This window comes from Lissotriton vulgaris, chromosome 7 (assembly GCF_964263255.1).
Source record: "Lissotriton vulgaris chromosome 7, aLisVul1.2, whole genome shotgun sequence".
NCBI lineage: Eukaryota > Metazoa > Chordata > Amphibia > Caudata > Salamandridae > Lissotriton > Lissotriton vulgaris.
In genome coordinates, this window is record NC_141695.1 from 201,404,435 (window position 1) to 201,422,715 (window position 18,281).

The 18,281-nt window shown below is 48.7% G+C and overlaps 1 protein-coding gene across 1 annotated transcript in view; it reads right to left on the reverse strand.

Annotated features, from left to right (window-relative positions):
- The window catches only part of LOC147701192 (uncharacterized), a 339,006-nt gene that overhangs the window by 277,582 nt on the left and 43,143 nt on the right, over positions 1 to 18,281 (reverse strand). Inside the window, exon 5 of the mRNA XM_086929317.1 lies at positions 6,735 to 7,052. Coding sequence (XP_086785443.1) covers positions 6,735 to 7,052 — 318 coding nt within the window. The remainder of the gene's footprint in view (positions 1 to 6,734; positions 7,053 to 18,281) is intronic.

Below are 18,281 nucleotides of genomic sequence, written 5' to 3' on the forward strand. Positions count from 1 at the left end.
ACAAGAGGCGATGCAGCTCTGGTGCCAAGTTAGACCAGTTCTCACCTACATTGCCAGTTACGAAATCCTTCGCAAACACAGACCAATTACTTTTCCAGTTTAACAGTCAAGTTGTGTCTATTTTGTTCCATTTTAGCATTCTAACAAGTACTTGAATTTCCTCCCCATTGGAGTGTCTGAACTGGGGTGGTGGAGTGAGCTAAAGCATGACAATGGATTAAACCCAGATCAGTTGACTGGGAGTGAGTGTTTGATTTGCTCCAACTCTCAGTCCATCATCCCCTTTCGTATCACTTTGTTCACCCTAAGTTGGCATGGTATGCCCAGACGTGGTGCCCTTGCTCACATTGTTAAGGGATTCAAGCTAGCCTGGCTGATGAAGGCTGATTAGCTAGAAACCGGTCTCAGGATGCTTGTTTCCGGTCCAGGGAAGACATGGCTTGGCAGTTCAGGCTGCACTGTTCCCTTGAGTCACAGGGTCAGGCTGATTTGCATATGGCCAGGTCTGAACTGGGGTGTTGGAGTGAGCTAAAGAATGATGATGGATTAAACCTAGATCAGTTGACTGGGGGTGAGTGTTTGATTTGCTCTAAAGCTCCGTCCATTATCCCCTTTGGTATCCCTTTCTTCGCCCTAAGTTGGCAGGGTATGCCCCGATGTGGGTCACTTGCTCACTTTGCCACTGGATTCAAGCTTTCCTGGCCGATGACAGCTGATTAGCTAGAAACCGGTCTCAGGATGCTTTTTTCCCATCCAGGGAAGACATGGCTTGGCAGTTCTGACTGCACTGTTCCCATAAGGCACAGGGTCAGACTGATTTGCATATGGCCATGTCTGAACTGGGGTGGTGAGGAGTGAGCTAAAGAATGAAGATGGATTAAACCCAAATCAGTTGACTGGGGGTAAGTGTTTGATTTTCTCCAATGCTCAGTCCATCAACCCCTTTGGTATCACTTTCTTTGCCCTAATTTTGCAGGGTATGCCCAGATGTGGGTCTGTTGCTCACTTTACAACTGGGTTCAAGCTAGCCTGGCCAATGACGGCTGATTAGCTAGAAATCGCTCTCAGGATGCTTTATTCCAGTCCAGGGAAGACATGGCTCTGCAGTTCGGGCTGCACTGTTCTGATGAGGCACAGGGTCAGACTGATTGGCACATGGCCATGTCTGAACTGGGGTGGTGAGGAGTGAGCTAAAGAATGATGATGGATTAAACCCAGATCAGTTGACTGAGGATGAGTGTTTGATTTGCTCCAACGCTCCGTCCATCATCCCCTTTGGTATTGCTTTGTTCACACTAAGTTGGCAGGGTATGCCCGGACGTGGGTCCCTTTCTCACTTTGCTACTGGATTCAAGATAGCCTGACCGGCTGACAGCTGATTAGCTATAACCGGTCCCAGGATGCTTGTTTCCGGTCCAGGGAAGGCATGGCTTGGCAGTTCCGGCTGCACTGTTGCCATGATGGACAGGGTCAGGCTGCTTTGCATATGTCCATGTCTGAACTGGGGTCGTGAAGTGAGCTAAGGAATGCTGATGGATTAAACCCAAATCCATTGACTGGGGGTGAGTGATTGATTTGCTCCAACGCTCCATCCATCAACCCCTTTGGTATCGCTTTGTTCGCCCTAAGTTGGAAGGGTATGCCCGGACGTGGGTCCCTTGCTCACTTTGCCACTAGATTCAAGCTTGCCTGGCAGATGACGGCTGACTAGCTAGAAACCGGTCTCAGGATGCTTTTTTCTCGTCCAGGGAAGACATGGATTAGCAGTTCGGGCTGCACTGTTTCCATGAGGCACAGGGTCAGATTGATTTGCATATGGCCATGTCTGAACTGGGGTGGTGGAGTGAGCTAAAGAATGATGATGGATTAAACCCAAATCAGTTGACTGGGGGTGAGTGTTTGATTTGCTCCAACCCATCATTCCCTTTGGTAACGCTTTGTTTGCCCTAAGTTGGCAGGGTATGCCCAGACGTAGGTCCCTTGCTCACTTTGCCAATGGATACAAGCTACCCTGGCTGATGATGGCTGATTTGCTAGAAACCAGTCCTAGGATGCTTGTTTCTGGGCCAGGGAAGAAATGGTTTGGCAGTTCGGGCTGCACGGTTCCTATGAGGCACAGGGTCAGACTGATTGGCATATGGCCAAGTCTGAACTGGGGTGGTGGAGTGAGCTAAAGAATGATGATGATTAAACCTGGATCAGTTGACTGGGGGTGAGTGTTTGCTGCGCTCCAACGCTCTGTCCATCATCCCCTTTGGTATGGCTTTGTTTGCCCTATGTTGGCAGGGTATGCCCAGATGTGGGTCCCTTGCTCACTTTGCCACTGGATTCAAGCTAGTCTGGTTGATGACGGCTGATTAGCTAGAAACAGGGCCCAGGATGCTTGTTTCCGGTCCAGGGAAGACATGGCTTGGCAGTTCGGGCTGCACTGTTTCAATGAGGCACAGGGTCAGACTGATTTGCATATGGCTATGTCTGAACTAAGGGGGTGGAGTGAGCTAAAGAATGGTTATGGATTAAACCCAGATCAATTGACTGGGGGTGAGTGTTTGCTTCACTCCAACGTTCCGTCCATCATCCCCTTTGGTATGGCTTTGTTTGCCCTATGTTGGCAGGGTATGCCCAGAAGTGGGTCCCTTGCTCACTTTGCCACTGGATTCAAGCCAGCCTGGCTGATGATGGGTGATTAGCTAGAAACCGGTCCCAGGATGCTTGTTTCCGGTCCAGGGAAGACATGGCTTGGCAGTTCAGGCTGCACTGTTCCCATGAGACACAGGGTCAGACTGATTATCATATGGCCATGTTTGAACTGGGGTGGTGGAGTGAGCTTTGTTGGCAATTCTGCAGCAAGTGCATTGGGCTCCAAGTAGCCCCAACTTCTGGCAACTTTTCCTACAAAGATCTTCATCTATATCGCACCATGTGCACCAGGACCTGTTGTTTTGCAAAGCAGCGCAATGTCCTCCTGCGACGCCAGTGTCTCTGACCTGTGGGTCCTGTGGGGGGTCAACTATGTCTTTTTGGCTTCCACTGATTGCCATGAGATTGCCCTGACTCCTCTGCTTGTGGAGAGCCTCCTGGACCTTGATGTTCCTCTTCCTGCAACTTCTTGACCTCCAGCATGGGTTGCTTTTGCCAAGGCTTGTTGGTCCGCACTCGACATCCTTTGTGGGACAGCTTGTACCCGGCTCCTGGTATTCTTCAGCGTCGCCTGGTCCACACAAGGTCAGAGTCAAGGTCATCAACATCCTGAAGCACCCGACATCAATGGGTATTTGTCTACAGAGCCCCTGGTCACTCTCAAGTGACCCAGAGTCTGTCCCCTCTGCTTTTATGTACTCTTCATCAAGAATCCATGTTTGGATTCCAACGGACACTTTCTGCTCCTCCAGCAGCTGCACTTTCCTGAAGTCCTCCTTTGGGTTTGACTGCGGTTTCTGACTCCACTTCACACCTATGTACCCCAGTGGCATAGGAAGGGGGATGCGGTGAATGCGGGCTGCCCCTGGTGTTATCGCTGAGAGGTGTGACAAAATGGCAAAAATATGTGTTTCGAACACACATTTTTGCCATTTTGTCAAGCCAGTGGTGACAAGAAATTTTCCACCACGGGTACCTCCTTGACCTTGCTACGCCACTGATACACCCGGCTTCCCTAGGATAGGTAATTTGGGTACCACGGTATCCACGGGTGGGATGGCTGTCCAACCTTCTGTTTTCCACAGGGTTTCTTCAGGACCCACTAGGAAGGGTCTTTAATATTTAAAAATCCATTTGCGACTTGCACATAGACTTGTACGAAGCACGCGGTTTTGTTCACACACTGCACACAGTCTCCATGGGGTCCCTATCTACTCACCTTGGGTGGTTCCTTGGGGTCCCAGCAATTCTACATCCTCTCGACATTGTCCTAACACGAGTCCTGGTTCTTATACCACTAGTATATGTTTTGCCCCCCCTATATATTAGTGGTATATAATAAATACATATTTTTATGAATATACTGTATGGTTCTTTTTCATTTAATCAATACTATAAGATGGCATTCTGGTAAAACAAGCCGCTTTACACTCCTTTAAGACTAAGCCTGAAGGCTGCTCTCCACAGCTACCACTTGGATCGATTTTTAAGGGTTTCTGAGACCTCCTAAATCACCATAGGGTTGTCTGGACTGTTACAGGGTGCCCATTTACATTAATGTTTAACAACAAGGGGTGGTGATGGACAGAGTCTCTGAATTAAGCAGAATACTATCACCCAGTCAGGAGATCAGGGCTAGATCCAACACCGTTTTTTAGCTCACTGCACCATCCCAGCTCAGAACCTGGCTATATGCAAATTAGTCTGTTCCTGTCCCAGTGCATGATGGGAACAGGGCAAACCAAACTACCAAGCCAATTCTTACACTGGGAAGGAAACAAGCTTCCGGGGACCGGTTTCTGGCATTGCAGCCGTCGTCGGCCCGGCTTGCTTGAATCCTGATGGTGCAATGAGCAAGGGACTCACATCTGAGTATACCCTTCCACGCTTAGGGTGGACAAAATATTTAACAACAAGGGGTGGTGATGGACAGAGTCTCTGAATTAAGCAGAATGCTCTCACCCAGTCAAGTGATCAGGGCTAGAGCCAACACCGTTTTTTAGCTCACTGCACTATCCCAGCTCAGAACCTGGCTATATGCAAATTAGTCTGCTCCTGTCCCAGTGCATGATGGGAACAGGGCAAACCAAACTACCAAGCCAATTCTTACACTGGGAAAGAAACAAGCTTCCGGGGACCAGTTTCTGGCATTACAGCCGTCGTCGGCCCGGCTTGCTTGAATCCTGATGGTGCAATGAGCAAGGGACTCACATCTGAGAATACCCTTCCACGCTTAGGGTGGACAAAATATTTAACAACAAGGGGTGGTGATGGACAGAGTCTCTGAATTAAGCAGAATGCTCTCACCCAGTCAAGTGATCAGGGCTAGAGCCAACACCGTGTTTTAGCTCACTGCACTATCCCAGCTCAGAACCTGGCTATATGCAAATTAGTCTGCTCCTGTCCCAGTGCATGATGGGAACAGGGCAAACCAAACTACCAAGCCAATTCTTACACTGGGAAAGAAACAAGCTTCCGGGGACCAGTTTCTGGCATTACAGCCGTCGTCGGCCCGGCTTGCTTGAATCCTGATGGTGCAATGAGCAAGGGACTCACATCTGAGTATACCCTTCCACGCTTTGGGTGGACAAAATATTTAACAACAAGGGGTGGTGATGGACAGAGTCTCTGAATTAATCAGAATACTCTCACCCAGTCAAGAGATCAGGGCTAGATCCAACAAAGTTTTTTAGCTCACTGCACCATCCCAGCTCTCAACCTGGCTATATGCAAATTAGTCTGTTCCTGTCCCAGTGCATGATGGGAACAGGGCAAACCAAACTACCAAGCCAATTCTTACACTGGGAAGGAAACAAGCTTCCGGGGACCGGTTTCTGGCATTACAGCCGTCGTCGGCCCGGCTTGCTTGAATCCTGATGGTGCAATGAGCAAGGGACTCACATCTGAGTATGCCCTTTCACGCTTAGGGTGGACAAAATATGGGATGGTGCAGTGAGCTAAATAATGGTGATGGATCAAGCCCTGATCTTTGGACTGGGTAAGAGTGGTCTGCTTAATTCAGACACTCTGTTCATCACCACCCCCTTTACTGAATCATTTACATTAATGGACATCATATATCAGGCCAGCTTCTCACAGTGCATAACCACTGGTTTAAGTGCCTTGGCAGGACAAGGTGGGTCAGAGTTGGGTTTGTAGATGGATAGTTTGTAAGGTTCCAAGGAAACATATTTTCAGTCTGGATGTGATGACAGAGTACTTTGGCAATGAGGGATGAGACCTCTGAAAAATTAGGCAGTTATTAACTTTTTGATGCGTAGAAAAAAATGCTGGGATGACCAAGTTTGGTGCTCCAGACCCACCAGGGTGTGGGGTATTGTGAAGGATTTAAGAATTCTAAAGAACTCATCCTGAGTGGCAGGGGTGAAATCCATGAAAGGGTGGAGGGATGGGAAAATACTAGGAGGATGTGCTCCTGAGTTGCAGGGAGGAGGAGATTATGTCTCAAGAGTTTTTTTTTCGTAAATGAAGAAGGATGCATGGTAATCACATACATCGTTCAACGTCTAGAGATCTGACATGTGTTTGCAGGTGGGGGAAACCATTTCCCTGCAGACCCAGATAAAGTATTTTGGAGAGTGATCAGCCTCTGAGATTCAGGCTTCGAAATAATTAATTCTGAATAATTCCTACAATATGATTGGGTGTTTAACTTATCATTGTAAGTGCCTCCAACAAACCTTGTTGTTCAATTGACCCTCAATTGCTTTTCATAACTTTGTTTGTACTTGATGCCTGCCCTTTTACTAATATGCTCAGTTATGGAACTTTTAAGTAGAAAGTATTTATTAATGAAATGTACATTTTAGGCTTAGTTGAGCACGTAGGGCTCACATGACGCAGGCATTTTAATGTCTTTTTGATAAGTTGCACGTATGTCCTTCCCAGATGAGGCACTGCTATGCTTACTAATATTATCCAAGGGAGGTCCACCCCAAATGTTGCCACAAACAAGGGAAACATGCTGTTCAGGGCATTTAAGTTTTCAATATCTGACCAAAATCAATGTTTACTGAATTTGGCCATCACAAATATCACATACAGAATCCAGTCATCCTTTTACTGAAACTTACCATAAACCATAACTTGAACAACTGCCCGAGCAGTGACTCTATTTGCTGCTTCCACTGTCACTGTGTAGTTGCCAGAGTCTGTTACCGTAGCATTGGATATGCTGATGGAGCCAGGATAGTTGATCTGCAGCCGTCCGTTGTAGGAGTTGTTTATCTGTACAGTTATATTAGCCCCCCAAGTGACCAGAGGGGACACACCTTTACTCCATGAAATCAAAGGATTAGATACATTGGAAGGGTATGAGATGGGTATAATGATCATCTCTCCAGCCAAGAAATTCAACAAAGTTGGAGCAGATATGTTGATGGGTTCAGTTCCTAAGGGAGTAAGTAAATTGAAAAAATGAATAACTCATATTTCAAAAGTTATGAACAGACACAATGTTGTTGTCGAACCCAATCACCATCTATGAAATAATGACATATGACAAACTTTATTTTGACATTGTCCATACAGAAGAACAATGTGACTTCTAGCTGTTGTAAAAGTGTAGTTATATTATTGTTTAAACCAGCAGGTGGCTGGGACAAGTATGCACAAGGTAAGCAGAACCCACTATTCCAAAATCTCTTGATGCATTCATCATGCATTTCAATATTCCACAAAGGGGCACATCACAGTCAATCCTAAGCACATTGGTAATTCTGACCAAAAGAACACTGAGAAAGTAGACGTGGAATTCCTAATGCTGAGACTCAAACTTGCTAATTTAGCAACATAGTGAACACTAAAGTAAATGATTAAATTGTCTTACTTGATGCTCAAAATTGTCTTACATTGGGGGGCGTGGCTAGCAGCATGGAGGACTAAGACGTGCCTCGGCTCGACTCCTGGCCTGCTGCGTTGATCCGATGATTATTTCTCTCCAAAGCTTCCTAAAACAGCCCAAATCTGTGCCCTAGGCTGGCCCTGATACCTTTGCCACAGCAAAACCGAGTAATTTGGCGGAATACGACCGGCAATCGGCCGGGGAGAAGAGAAATCCGAAGCGGTGCGGCCGCAGCAAGATGGCGACCGGGCCAAACCTGGCGGCCTGGCTCTGACTCCGCCCGAGCACCAGAGACTCTTGCTGAGGGCCTCCCCAGACATCGGAGCCAGGGAGGAAATGAAACCGGCGGAGGCGGTCGCGGGTGCCCACACTGCACTGCTACATCCCGCCAGTGCCCATCTGGAGTTTGGGTGGGGCCGGCAACGAGATCGGCCTGGGGAGACCCCCGAGGGCCATCGCCCCGGGAGAGGAGCCCGAGCCAATTGAGTGAGACTGGTGGGAGGCGCTGCGGAGAAGAAAGGCGAGACACTCCCCGTCCCCAGGGACGAAAAACTGTGACCTGGCCTGAGAAGCTCTTGAGGAATTTCCACCGCGGGGCTGGGAGACCGGCCCGACCGCATGGCCGCCCTCTGCCTCCTGGACTCGACACACGACCTGAGAGTGTGACCGCCCTTGGAGGATCCACTTTGGCTACACAGTACCGGATCCCTGGACCCACCCCGCTGAATCTTCCGGAGACACTCCGTTGCCATTCCCTGGTGGGAACACGACATACCCCGCGGGGGACGCACGGATGACACAAACCGGGCGCCCTACATATCCCCAGGACCACCTCGCCATCCAAGTGGAGCAACATGGGGAAGAGAGATCCGCCTGCAAAGTCGGCCAGGCAGGAAACCATCGAAGCCTACGCCACGGCGAGGGCAAAAAAGGAGATGCCCCAGAGCCTCCCGGAAACACTCACGGACACGGCCATGCTTTTGGAGGCAATTCAGGCCTCCAGGACAGATATCAAGGACTCTGGAGCAGCACTTGAGACCAAAATAGGCGAGGTGGGCTCCGAGGTTCTGTTGCTACGCCAGGACTTCCGAAATCTCACCGAAAGGGTGACTACGGCGGAATCCAGAATTAGCAAAACAGAAGACTCTATCACAACCCTCCGTAAAGAAATGGCGGAGCTGCAGGCGTCCCACAGGCAACTGCTATGGAGGGTGGACGACGCCGAAAACAGGGCAAGACGAAACAACCTTCGATTCGTAGGCTTTAGGGAAGGCATTGAGAAGACAGATGTTGCGGCCTTCCTACAGGACGGGCTACGTGCCACCTTCCCACAGGCCCAGTTCTCTAACTGCTTTATCATTGAAAGGGCGCATAGGGCGCTACTAGCGAAACCGCCCGAGGGAGCAAGGCCGCGCCCGATAATTGCGTGCTTTTTGAACTGTGCCGATAGAGACATTATCCTCCGAGAAGCCAGACGGAAAGGAGAACTCAAGATCGAGAACGCAAACATCATGATTTTTCCTGATTACAGTCAGGATGTCCAAAAACAGAGACGATCATATGACTCTGTCAAGGCGAAACTTCAAGAACTCCATATCTCGTATATGCTGCTCTTCCCGGCGAAACTGAAAGTAATGTTCAAAGGAAAGTCGCACTTCTTTAACCGCCCGGAGGAAGCCTGGCACTGGCTGGAGAATCCGAACAGAACTAGCGGCTGCGAACTTTCGGAGGAACTCGCCTAAGGCGCAAAGATCCCAAATTACGAGAATGCAGCGGGGCTCACACCCGTCACCCTATCCGGACCCGTATGTGGCAGGACGAGGGAAAGGGAGCTGCAACGCGCTCCCCGCCGACCCCAGGGATCAGAGGACTAGATTCGGAGGCCCAGCTCATCCACAGGAGGCAGACACCGGAAGCCTCAACAACGAACTCTTGTCGGAGGTGGAGGACTCAAACGACCGTTCTACACACCCGCTGGTCGAGGTAATCCGCGAGATGGAGCTGGGTGCAACTGGCGGAACAGATGAACAGGACATTGAAATGCAGGACTCGCAATCGTGAGGAAGCTTGGACCTTACATCCGTAGCAGCAGCGCGCCGCTGCTGGTGCCGCGCAAGGTATAACCCCTTTTTTATTTCCTTATCTTTTCTATTGACTTAGATCACTGTTCACGGGGTAATGCTGGTGCCCCTGTGGTCTTGCCTATCTTCGGAGAGGCGGGACACGCTCCACAGGGCGCCTGCAAAGACAATACCCCCGGTTTGAATCCTGAATATAGTTTGATTTGGGATCCTGTGGATGGGCGACAGACCTTCACCGCCTGAAAGTCCAATTGGTTACTGGATACACGAATGGGATGGACGGAGGGAAAGGTAGGGAGGGTGGAGGAAGGGGGGAACAGTTGAAAAAGTTCTGTTGGGGGGATCTTTGTTAGGAGGGGGGGAAAAAGTTGGTTAACTGCAGTCAAATTTACTGGTGCCCTATGCCGCTCCTCCGCACTGAACGTCATTCCCACATGCCTAGAGGTGCCCTTGGGTATGCCATGACATACCACATGAATGCCCGGGCCGCTTACCATACGGGGGCTGCCCGCCTGACCACTTCAAGCCCAAATCATGTTAGCTGACCACAACACACACCGGGAGAGCCGGGGAGGGATTAGCACCTTGTCCTGGACTGTGAATGGCTTGGGCAGTAAGATTAAGAGGGGCCTGGTTAACTCGTATCTGAAACGTGTAGCCCCGGACATCACACTCCTACAAGAAACACATCTCAAAGGTACTAAGTGCGGCTTCCTAGCCAAAGGTCGTTTTAAGCTGCTGGCACATGCAGGATACACGTCAGACTCTAGAGGTGTCGCCATTATTCTGAAAAAGACCACTCCATTTATCATAACACAAACATGGACAGACCCCCAGGGAACATACGTGGCTATCAAGGGGATATGGAACAGATGCACTTACACTATAGCTTCAGTCTATGCACCGCCGAAACTCCAGGCTCCCACACTTAAGAAAGTAGCGGACATACTGCTGGAAACAGCCGACACCATACAGATTGTAGGTGGAGACTTTAATGACGTATTGGATGTCTCTAAGGATAGATCAAGCACGACACAGAGGAAGGGGACACAGACCCCTTTGTCACAATGGGCGACCAACCTAGGTCTCATGGACACATGGAGGTTTTCTACACCCTGAGGCGCGGGTTTACTCGTTCTTCTCGGGCACCCACCATGCCTTTTTGAGACTGGACTACGTCTTTATGGCCCAACAACACTTGACAATACAAGATGTAGCAGAATATAAAGCTAGAGGAGTATCAGATCACTCACCGCTGCTAATCAGACAGGGGGCGAAACGCCAGAGAGATGGGCGGCAATTGCATTTGACGGCATGGGATCTGCAAAGCCCAAATGTCGTACGGGGACTCAGAGCGGATATCAAAGTCTATATTGCCGAAAACTAGGGCTCGGTGACCTCGAAAGTGGTTTTCTGGGAGGCTTTCAAGACAGTCATGAGGGACAGGGTGAAGAATAGGTTGGCAGAGGAACGAAGAAAGCTCCACTCTGAGGCCGAAATCATCGAGCAGGACATATTAGATCTGGAAAGGGATTGCCAGAACTCGAGAGACCCAGTGGCAATCAGGAGACTCACAGATAGACAATCACAATATAGAGAGCTGGTGACAGGAGAGGCGAAAACACAGGCACTAGCTACCTTGCATCGCCTATACGATGTAGGAGACAAGTCTGGTAAGCTCCTGGTGTGGCTCAGCAAAAAAGACCGGGCGGAGAGATGGGTGGAGCAGATTAAAGACCCTCAGTGAACGACACTCCAATCAGACGCACATATAGCTGAGGCATTCGCAGACCACTATGAACACTTCTATGAGTCTAGAGATTTAGGGACACGTGAAGAGGCACTACAATATATGGACCAAACTGACCTCCCGATTCTGTCCGTTGAGGACGCAAAAGCGATGGACTCCGATATTACTCTCGACAACATATCTGAGGCACTGGCCAAACTGAGACCGGGGAAAACACCAGGCCCCAATGGCTTCCCAGCCGAATTATTTAAACGAACGGCTGACCTAATAGTGAAACATCTGAAGGGCCTATATGAGGATGCCCTCCAGGACGGAAGGCTCCCTCCTGACCTGACAATGGCTACCATTGTCCCTATCCACAAGGACGGCAAACCAACAGAGTCTTGCGAGTCCTATCGTCCAATTTAATTATTAAACTCGGAAACAAAGCTATTGGCCACTATCCTGGCGATGAGATTGCGACGGGTGATATCGCAGCTGATCCACCTTGATCAGACTAGATTTATACCAGACAAGGCTACCAGACTGAACCTTAGGCGCACTCACAATTGGCTGCAAGAGATCCGGGACAGAGAGGACCCGCACTGGTTCCTGTCCCTGGATGCGGAAAAGGCCTTCGATGCGGTACACTGGCCATTTCCGGAGGGCGTCCTACAGAAATTCGGCTTCGGACCGAAATTCCTGAAATGGGTGCAACTGCTGTACACTGAACCGAGGGCCAGGGTGAGAGTAAACGGAGTCCTTTCGCGGGAATTCCAAATACGATGCCCCCTCTCCCCACTCTTGTTCGCTCTAACGATAGAGGTCCTGGCGGCTAGAATTTGCCAGAACCCTCGCATCAGGGGATTTCAGCGGACTGAAGGAGAGGTGAACGAGGAAAAGATCTCGCTATATGCGGATGACGTACTTCTATATATAACTTCACCGGAGGCATCGATCCTGCAGCTATTTCACGAACTGGAAATGTAAGGTGACCATGCCGGATACAGAATAAATTGGCATAAGTCGGTCTTATACGACCCCGCAGGTAGAGATGCGTGGTCGGACCTTCCAGGAAGGCTGCTCACTACAGCGGAGGGCTTTCAGTATTTAGGGGTCTACCTCACCCTGGATAGACATATTTCATACGGTATACACCTGTTACAACGCATTCGTTACTCCGCACTACCATTACAACGCGACTTTTACAACGCATACCATTACAACGCATTGCGCTGGGGGGCGCTCTAGGATAGGGAATAAGTATAATTTACTATCCAACACCTTCCCTAGGGTCCACGGGGACTGGAGTTAGAATAGTAAATTATACTTACCACTATCCAGCACCTCAAAGCGCTATGCGTTGTAATGGTATGCGTTGTAATGGTCGCGTTGTAACGGTAGGTAGTTGTAACGGTATGCGTTGTAACATGGTACATCCATTTCATACACCCGTAACATTGAGCGTATCATGGTGAACTCCATTGCAGATATGGACCGCTGGAGACTACTCCCACTCACCCTCCTAGGCCGAGCGGCTATGTACAAGATGATTATTCTCCCCAAGTACTTGTACGCCCTTCAAAATGAGTACTATCCCCTCCCCCAAAAGTCCTCCCCAAGATACAAGCAGACCTACGTGCCTTTCTATGGCTGGGTAAACAACCTAGGGTGGCCCTGACCACCCTACAGAGGCACCAATATAGTGGGGGGATTTCGCTCCCGAATCTGGAAGCATATTACTGGGCGGAACATCTGGCCCTGATCAACGAATGGATACACGCACAGGCAGACCATCCCGCTTATGCACTAGAGCGCCACAAATTAGCATCCAGACACATCCTTTCCTATCTATATGGGGGGGCATGGCCGGAAACGTCTTCTACCGGCAACCGAAATTACCCTTCTTGCCTGGAGGGCATCCACGAAACGCATGGGGTGGGACAGAAAGCCAACGAAACAAACACCAATTTGGCACTGCACGTGGCTGACGGAGCTCCACAAATTAACGGGTTACAGTAGGTGGGACGACATAGGGATCTCCACGTTGGGAGATGTCATTGCTAAAGGGCAACTGAAAACATTTGCGGCTCTGACCACGGAATTCAGCCTACACCCCACACAGAGGTACAAATATACTAGATTAAAACATGCATGGGGGGCCCAGAATATTGACACCGTAGACCTGGCAGAATTCGCCCCACTTGAAGGCAGGCTCCTACAGGAACACATCCAGCAGAAGGCGGTATCTCTAACTTATAAGACCCTCACGAATAACATGTTGGGGGACTTGGCCAAGCTTCGACAACAATGGGAGGCGGACGTGGGAGGCATGGAGGACATTGACTGGGAACTGGTCTTAACACATCCTAGAGAGGTGGCAGTTAAATCTCGACTCCGCCTTATCCAATTTAACGTATTACATAGAACCTACTTTGATAGAGTGAGGCTTCAGAAGATGGGAAAGACAGATGATGCTAAATGCCTGCAATGCCAGGACCCCAGGGGGGATTTCTTCCATGTCCTGTGGTCGTGCCCTAAAGTACAGGAGTACTGGAGAGTCAATTACAGGCCGACCCCAAGCTGGCTCTATTGGGCATGACAATCGATGTGGACCTTCCACGCCCTCTGCTGACCTTCCTGGTACTGGCCTTAGTAGTGGCTAAGAGGGACATTGCGAAATACTGGGGGGCACCGGAGATACCACGTCTGGAAGAATGGAGGGGAGGCCTAGATATGTATATGGCGGCTGAGAGAGTTACATACAAGGCAAGGGGATGTCCTAGAAAGTTCTGAAAAGTATGGGGGAAATGGCGAAGCTACCACGGACTGGATGCCGGACTACAATGGTTCAGTACGAGAGGTGCATATTGGAGGACAAAGAGACTTTATGATAATTGTAATGCTGATGGTACTATGGAGAACCCACATTGTGATCACTTTTGTATGTGACTGTATGCTTCAATATGGGTAATGAATGGGGGGGCGGCGGGAGCAGGGGGGAAATGCAAAATGCACTTTATTGTAGAGATGACTGCAATGTTCAGTTTGGAGAAAAATGCCAATAAAAACAGTTTAAAAAACATTGTCTTACATTGAATAAAGAAAACAAAAGGGATGCATGTATTTTAATTTGATTAATGCAAGGCAAATCAAGTATATTCTCATTAGATGACATTGAAAAAGAGCGAGTAGGAGAGAGTTGTGGGAGGGAGGGTAGACAGAGAGGGACAGTTAATAGGAGCTGACTCCATAAACGCAAGAACTCACGTAACAAAGAACTCTGTAGGGGGGATGGTAGGTGCTGAAAGGAGAAGAGTGAGACTGAGTTGACCTACAAGTCATCAAGTCACATTGAAAGTGTGTAGGGCTAAGAGGCCACACAGGTGTGAAGCTGGTGAAGTAGATGAACTGCCTAAGAAGTCCAAGAGAGGAAAAAGTTGGAGGAAGGTTAGGAGAAAAGTAAGAGGGAAATGGAGATGGAAGACTGATGTAATCAGGATGAATCAGAAGCTAGTATTGGTTGGAGCAGGAATCAGGGGCTTAGTAGAGATCTGCTTTGAGGGAGGAAAGTGGGGTAGGTAGCACATCTTCCTTCAATAAAGCACCAGTGCTAGAAATCCTTCCAGATACTGATCCTTTCTCAAAGAACGTCTTATCTTGTCTTTGCAGTATTTTTGGGTACCAACATGAATTCCTCCGGTGTTGAAAACATACTTCCTGCTCTAAACATGTTTATTCGATGTGAACGTCTCCACAAACTTGATGAGTTCATAAAACCTAGACAACGTCTTCCTGATAATACCAAGAAAGTTGATCTTTAACTGTTCACCAATCGTTAAACATTCTCCCCTGCACACATTTGCATGCCAAATTAACTTTGGCCAACAGTGATATGCAAAATCCACCCATTTTTTTAAATGAACTTCCTGAGTAAAATTTGTTAGGTTACGGAACTCGACAAAAAGGCAATTTTGCAGTTGGTGCAGTTTATGTGGGTCCACCTGGCAGAGGTTGAGGTGTGTCCAATGCAGGGGAGGTGGAGGAAGAGCGGGTCTCAGCCCCCCATCCAGAGCTCCCTAGGTGTGTTCCTGTTTCACGACGGTTGTGCTGGGGGGGTGGGTACAGGTGATTTTCCGTCCAAGGCAGCACTGACAGCTATAAGCTGCCAAATGGAAACAGGAAGATGAGACGGGCCCCTCTATTACTCAGGTAGCCTCTTCTGGTGGACTCCCCTGGTGAGCCATAGATAAGCGGGCACTAATCCAAGAAGTGTGATCCTCCAGTTGTGGGTATAAACAGAATCTGTTTATGTACCAGGGTGCACTGTTCACAAGCCCAATAAGGTGCTATTCATTAAGAGTGTAAACTTACACTAATTCTTCACATCAATACAGTACATTTGATACTTTTTATCCAACAGTAAAAGTCAGATCCACAACATTTCATCATTTGAGTATCTGCCTCTCATTGGTAAATCACAAAACAATGTATCACAAGCCATACATCTTGTGAATAAATATGTGAAAGTTTTAAACAAGAACAAGAAAAAACACAGATAAATAGTAAATCATATATGTGCAATTTTGTATTTGCAAATTTCCAATGTTCCAAAGTTCAATTTTATCTGACACAAAAATTTGGCTGGGAACAATTTATGTATCAGTGTTGTATACATCAATTCCTCATGGTGAAGGCATAGAAGCGGTGGAGTGGATGTTGTTGAATCACAACTATGATGAATCCTTAAATATCTTTTTATTGGAAATCTTACAACTCAGTCTCTAGCACAGCTATTTTACTTGGAAACAGCAATTCTATTTACAGAAGACGGGAACCTCTATGGGTTTTACTGGGGCACCAACGTATGCCAATATCTTTATGGCCAAATTTGAAAATACGCACATACTACATAACAATGTATGGACGGATCACTTACTACTATACCTTCCGTATATTGATGACATCCTAATTTGATGGCAATGCACACGGAATCAATTTGAAAATTCCATACACCTATTGAACTTGTGTCACTCTCAGATAAAATTCACCTACACAATTGATGCTCCAAGCATAAACTATCTGGATATTATGATTGAAAAAGAGAATAACCAACTAAAAACTAGAGTATTTAAAAAAGCTACGGACATAAATAATGCTTTGCACTATTCTAGTTTTCATTCATTTACTCTGAAGAATCACTTACCCTTATCGCAGTTCATTAGGATTAGAAGGATCACAAAAACCATCTCCCCCATTTCACCAGCGTGGGACTTTGCTACCTAAGGACTTTGCCATTGCAGGACGCCAGTTGGGAGCGTACACTCGTGGAATCCCTGCCAGCCGGCTCCACACCTCGCCGCACCCGCTCTGCGGGTGCCGCGTCGCCTTGCTGTGCCGGGTGTTGCGTGCTTGACGACAGAGGAGGAAAGGCGGAACGGGGCAAGGTACACCAGCGGGGCTGCGAGCGTAGCAGGGACTCCAACAACCAGGAGTCCCTGCGTGACCGACAGCCAGCTTCCGGTCCGCTCTCCCCACTGGCTCGCCCACCGCCCACCTGAGGATCACAAAAACCATCTCCCCCATTTCACCAGCGTGGGACTTTGCTACCTAAGGACTTTGCCATTGCAGGACGTCAGTTGGGAGCGTACACTCGTGGAATCCCTGCCAGCCGGCTCCACACCTCGCCGCACCCGCTCCGCGGGTACCGCGTCGCCTTGCTGTGCCGGGTGTTGCGTGCTTGACGACAGAGGAGGAAAGGCGGAACGGGGCAAGGTACACCAGCGGGGCTGCGAGCGTAGCAGGGACTCCAACAACCAGGAGTCCCTGCGTGACCGACAGCCAGCTTCCGGTCCACTCTCCCCGCTGGCCCGCCCACCGTCCTCTACGCCCCCTATAACTCCGCTCTAACCTCCCGCAGCGTGGGACGCAGCACGGGGTGAAGACTGGGCAAAGAGCGGGCCGTTTGAGGCCGTTAGAGGCTGGGAGAGACTGGACTGGACCATTTTCTTTGGCCTTAACCCTCGGTACTAACTGTACTACCAGTTCGTTTGTCTGACTAGCCACCATGTCATCCCGTGAGTACAAAGACAGGGCAGCCAAGTCCAAACTGAAAAATGGTACACTAGATGACTTTATCACCAGGACCCACACAGCCATTGACACAGAGATTGCCAAAATGCAGCACTGAGTATCCATCGAATTAGATGCTGCAAGGAGATTATCACAGGAGTTAGCAGCGGCCAAAAAATCTTCCCTAGGACCCATAGCCTTCGCTAAAACACCTGATCGTTCAAATGGTCCTCCTCCTACCCTGATTGTAACTGAGGCAGTTATTCACCAGCCATTAGTACCCACTACATCTATACCAAAGGGGGGGTCACCATTAGTATCCTCTAATTCTCTAAAATCTTCAATCGTCGGGGTAGATGGGGAAGAGAAGGAGGGTGAGGGCGGTCCCTTGGGAATGGCGCCAACACCCAAATCCATGGAACCGGGTGGGGGAAATTCTTGCACCAAACAACGAGGGCCACACAATAAAAGGAAGCGTATTAACATAACAGCATACGCAAGGAAAAAGGCCAAGATTGCGAAGGCACAGTTATCCACCAAGGCACCATCTTTGCTACCCCTAGATCCACTCCCAGTGAGCAACACACAGCCACCTGAACTAAGACCAGAACCCAGCCCGGAATTACTGGTGGTAACTCATGAAAATAATAATCTCGTAATAGAGAATGAAACTAGTGGGGTTCCACTTTGCGTCATAAAAGGGAAAGACGTGGAATTCTTGACTGTGGTATGGGAAACACTCAAAAAACTCTTAAATCCCCTTGAAGTGAGACTTTCACATATAGGATCCCAGCTTTTGGAGATGGAAAAAAGTATTTCGAACCTAGATAAAAAAATCAACCTATACACAAGATGAGGACCTTATGGCCAGTCTTGAGAAGCTGGTAAAAAGTCT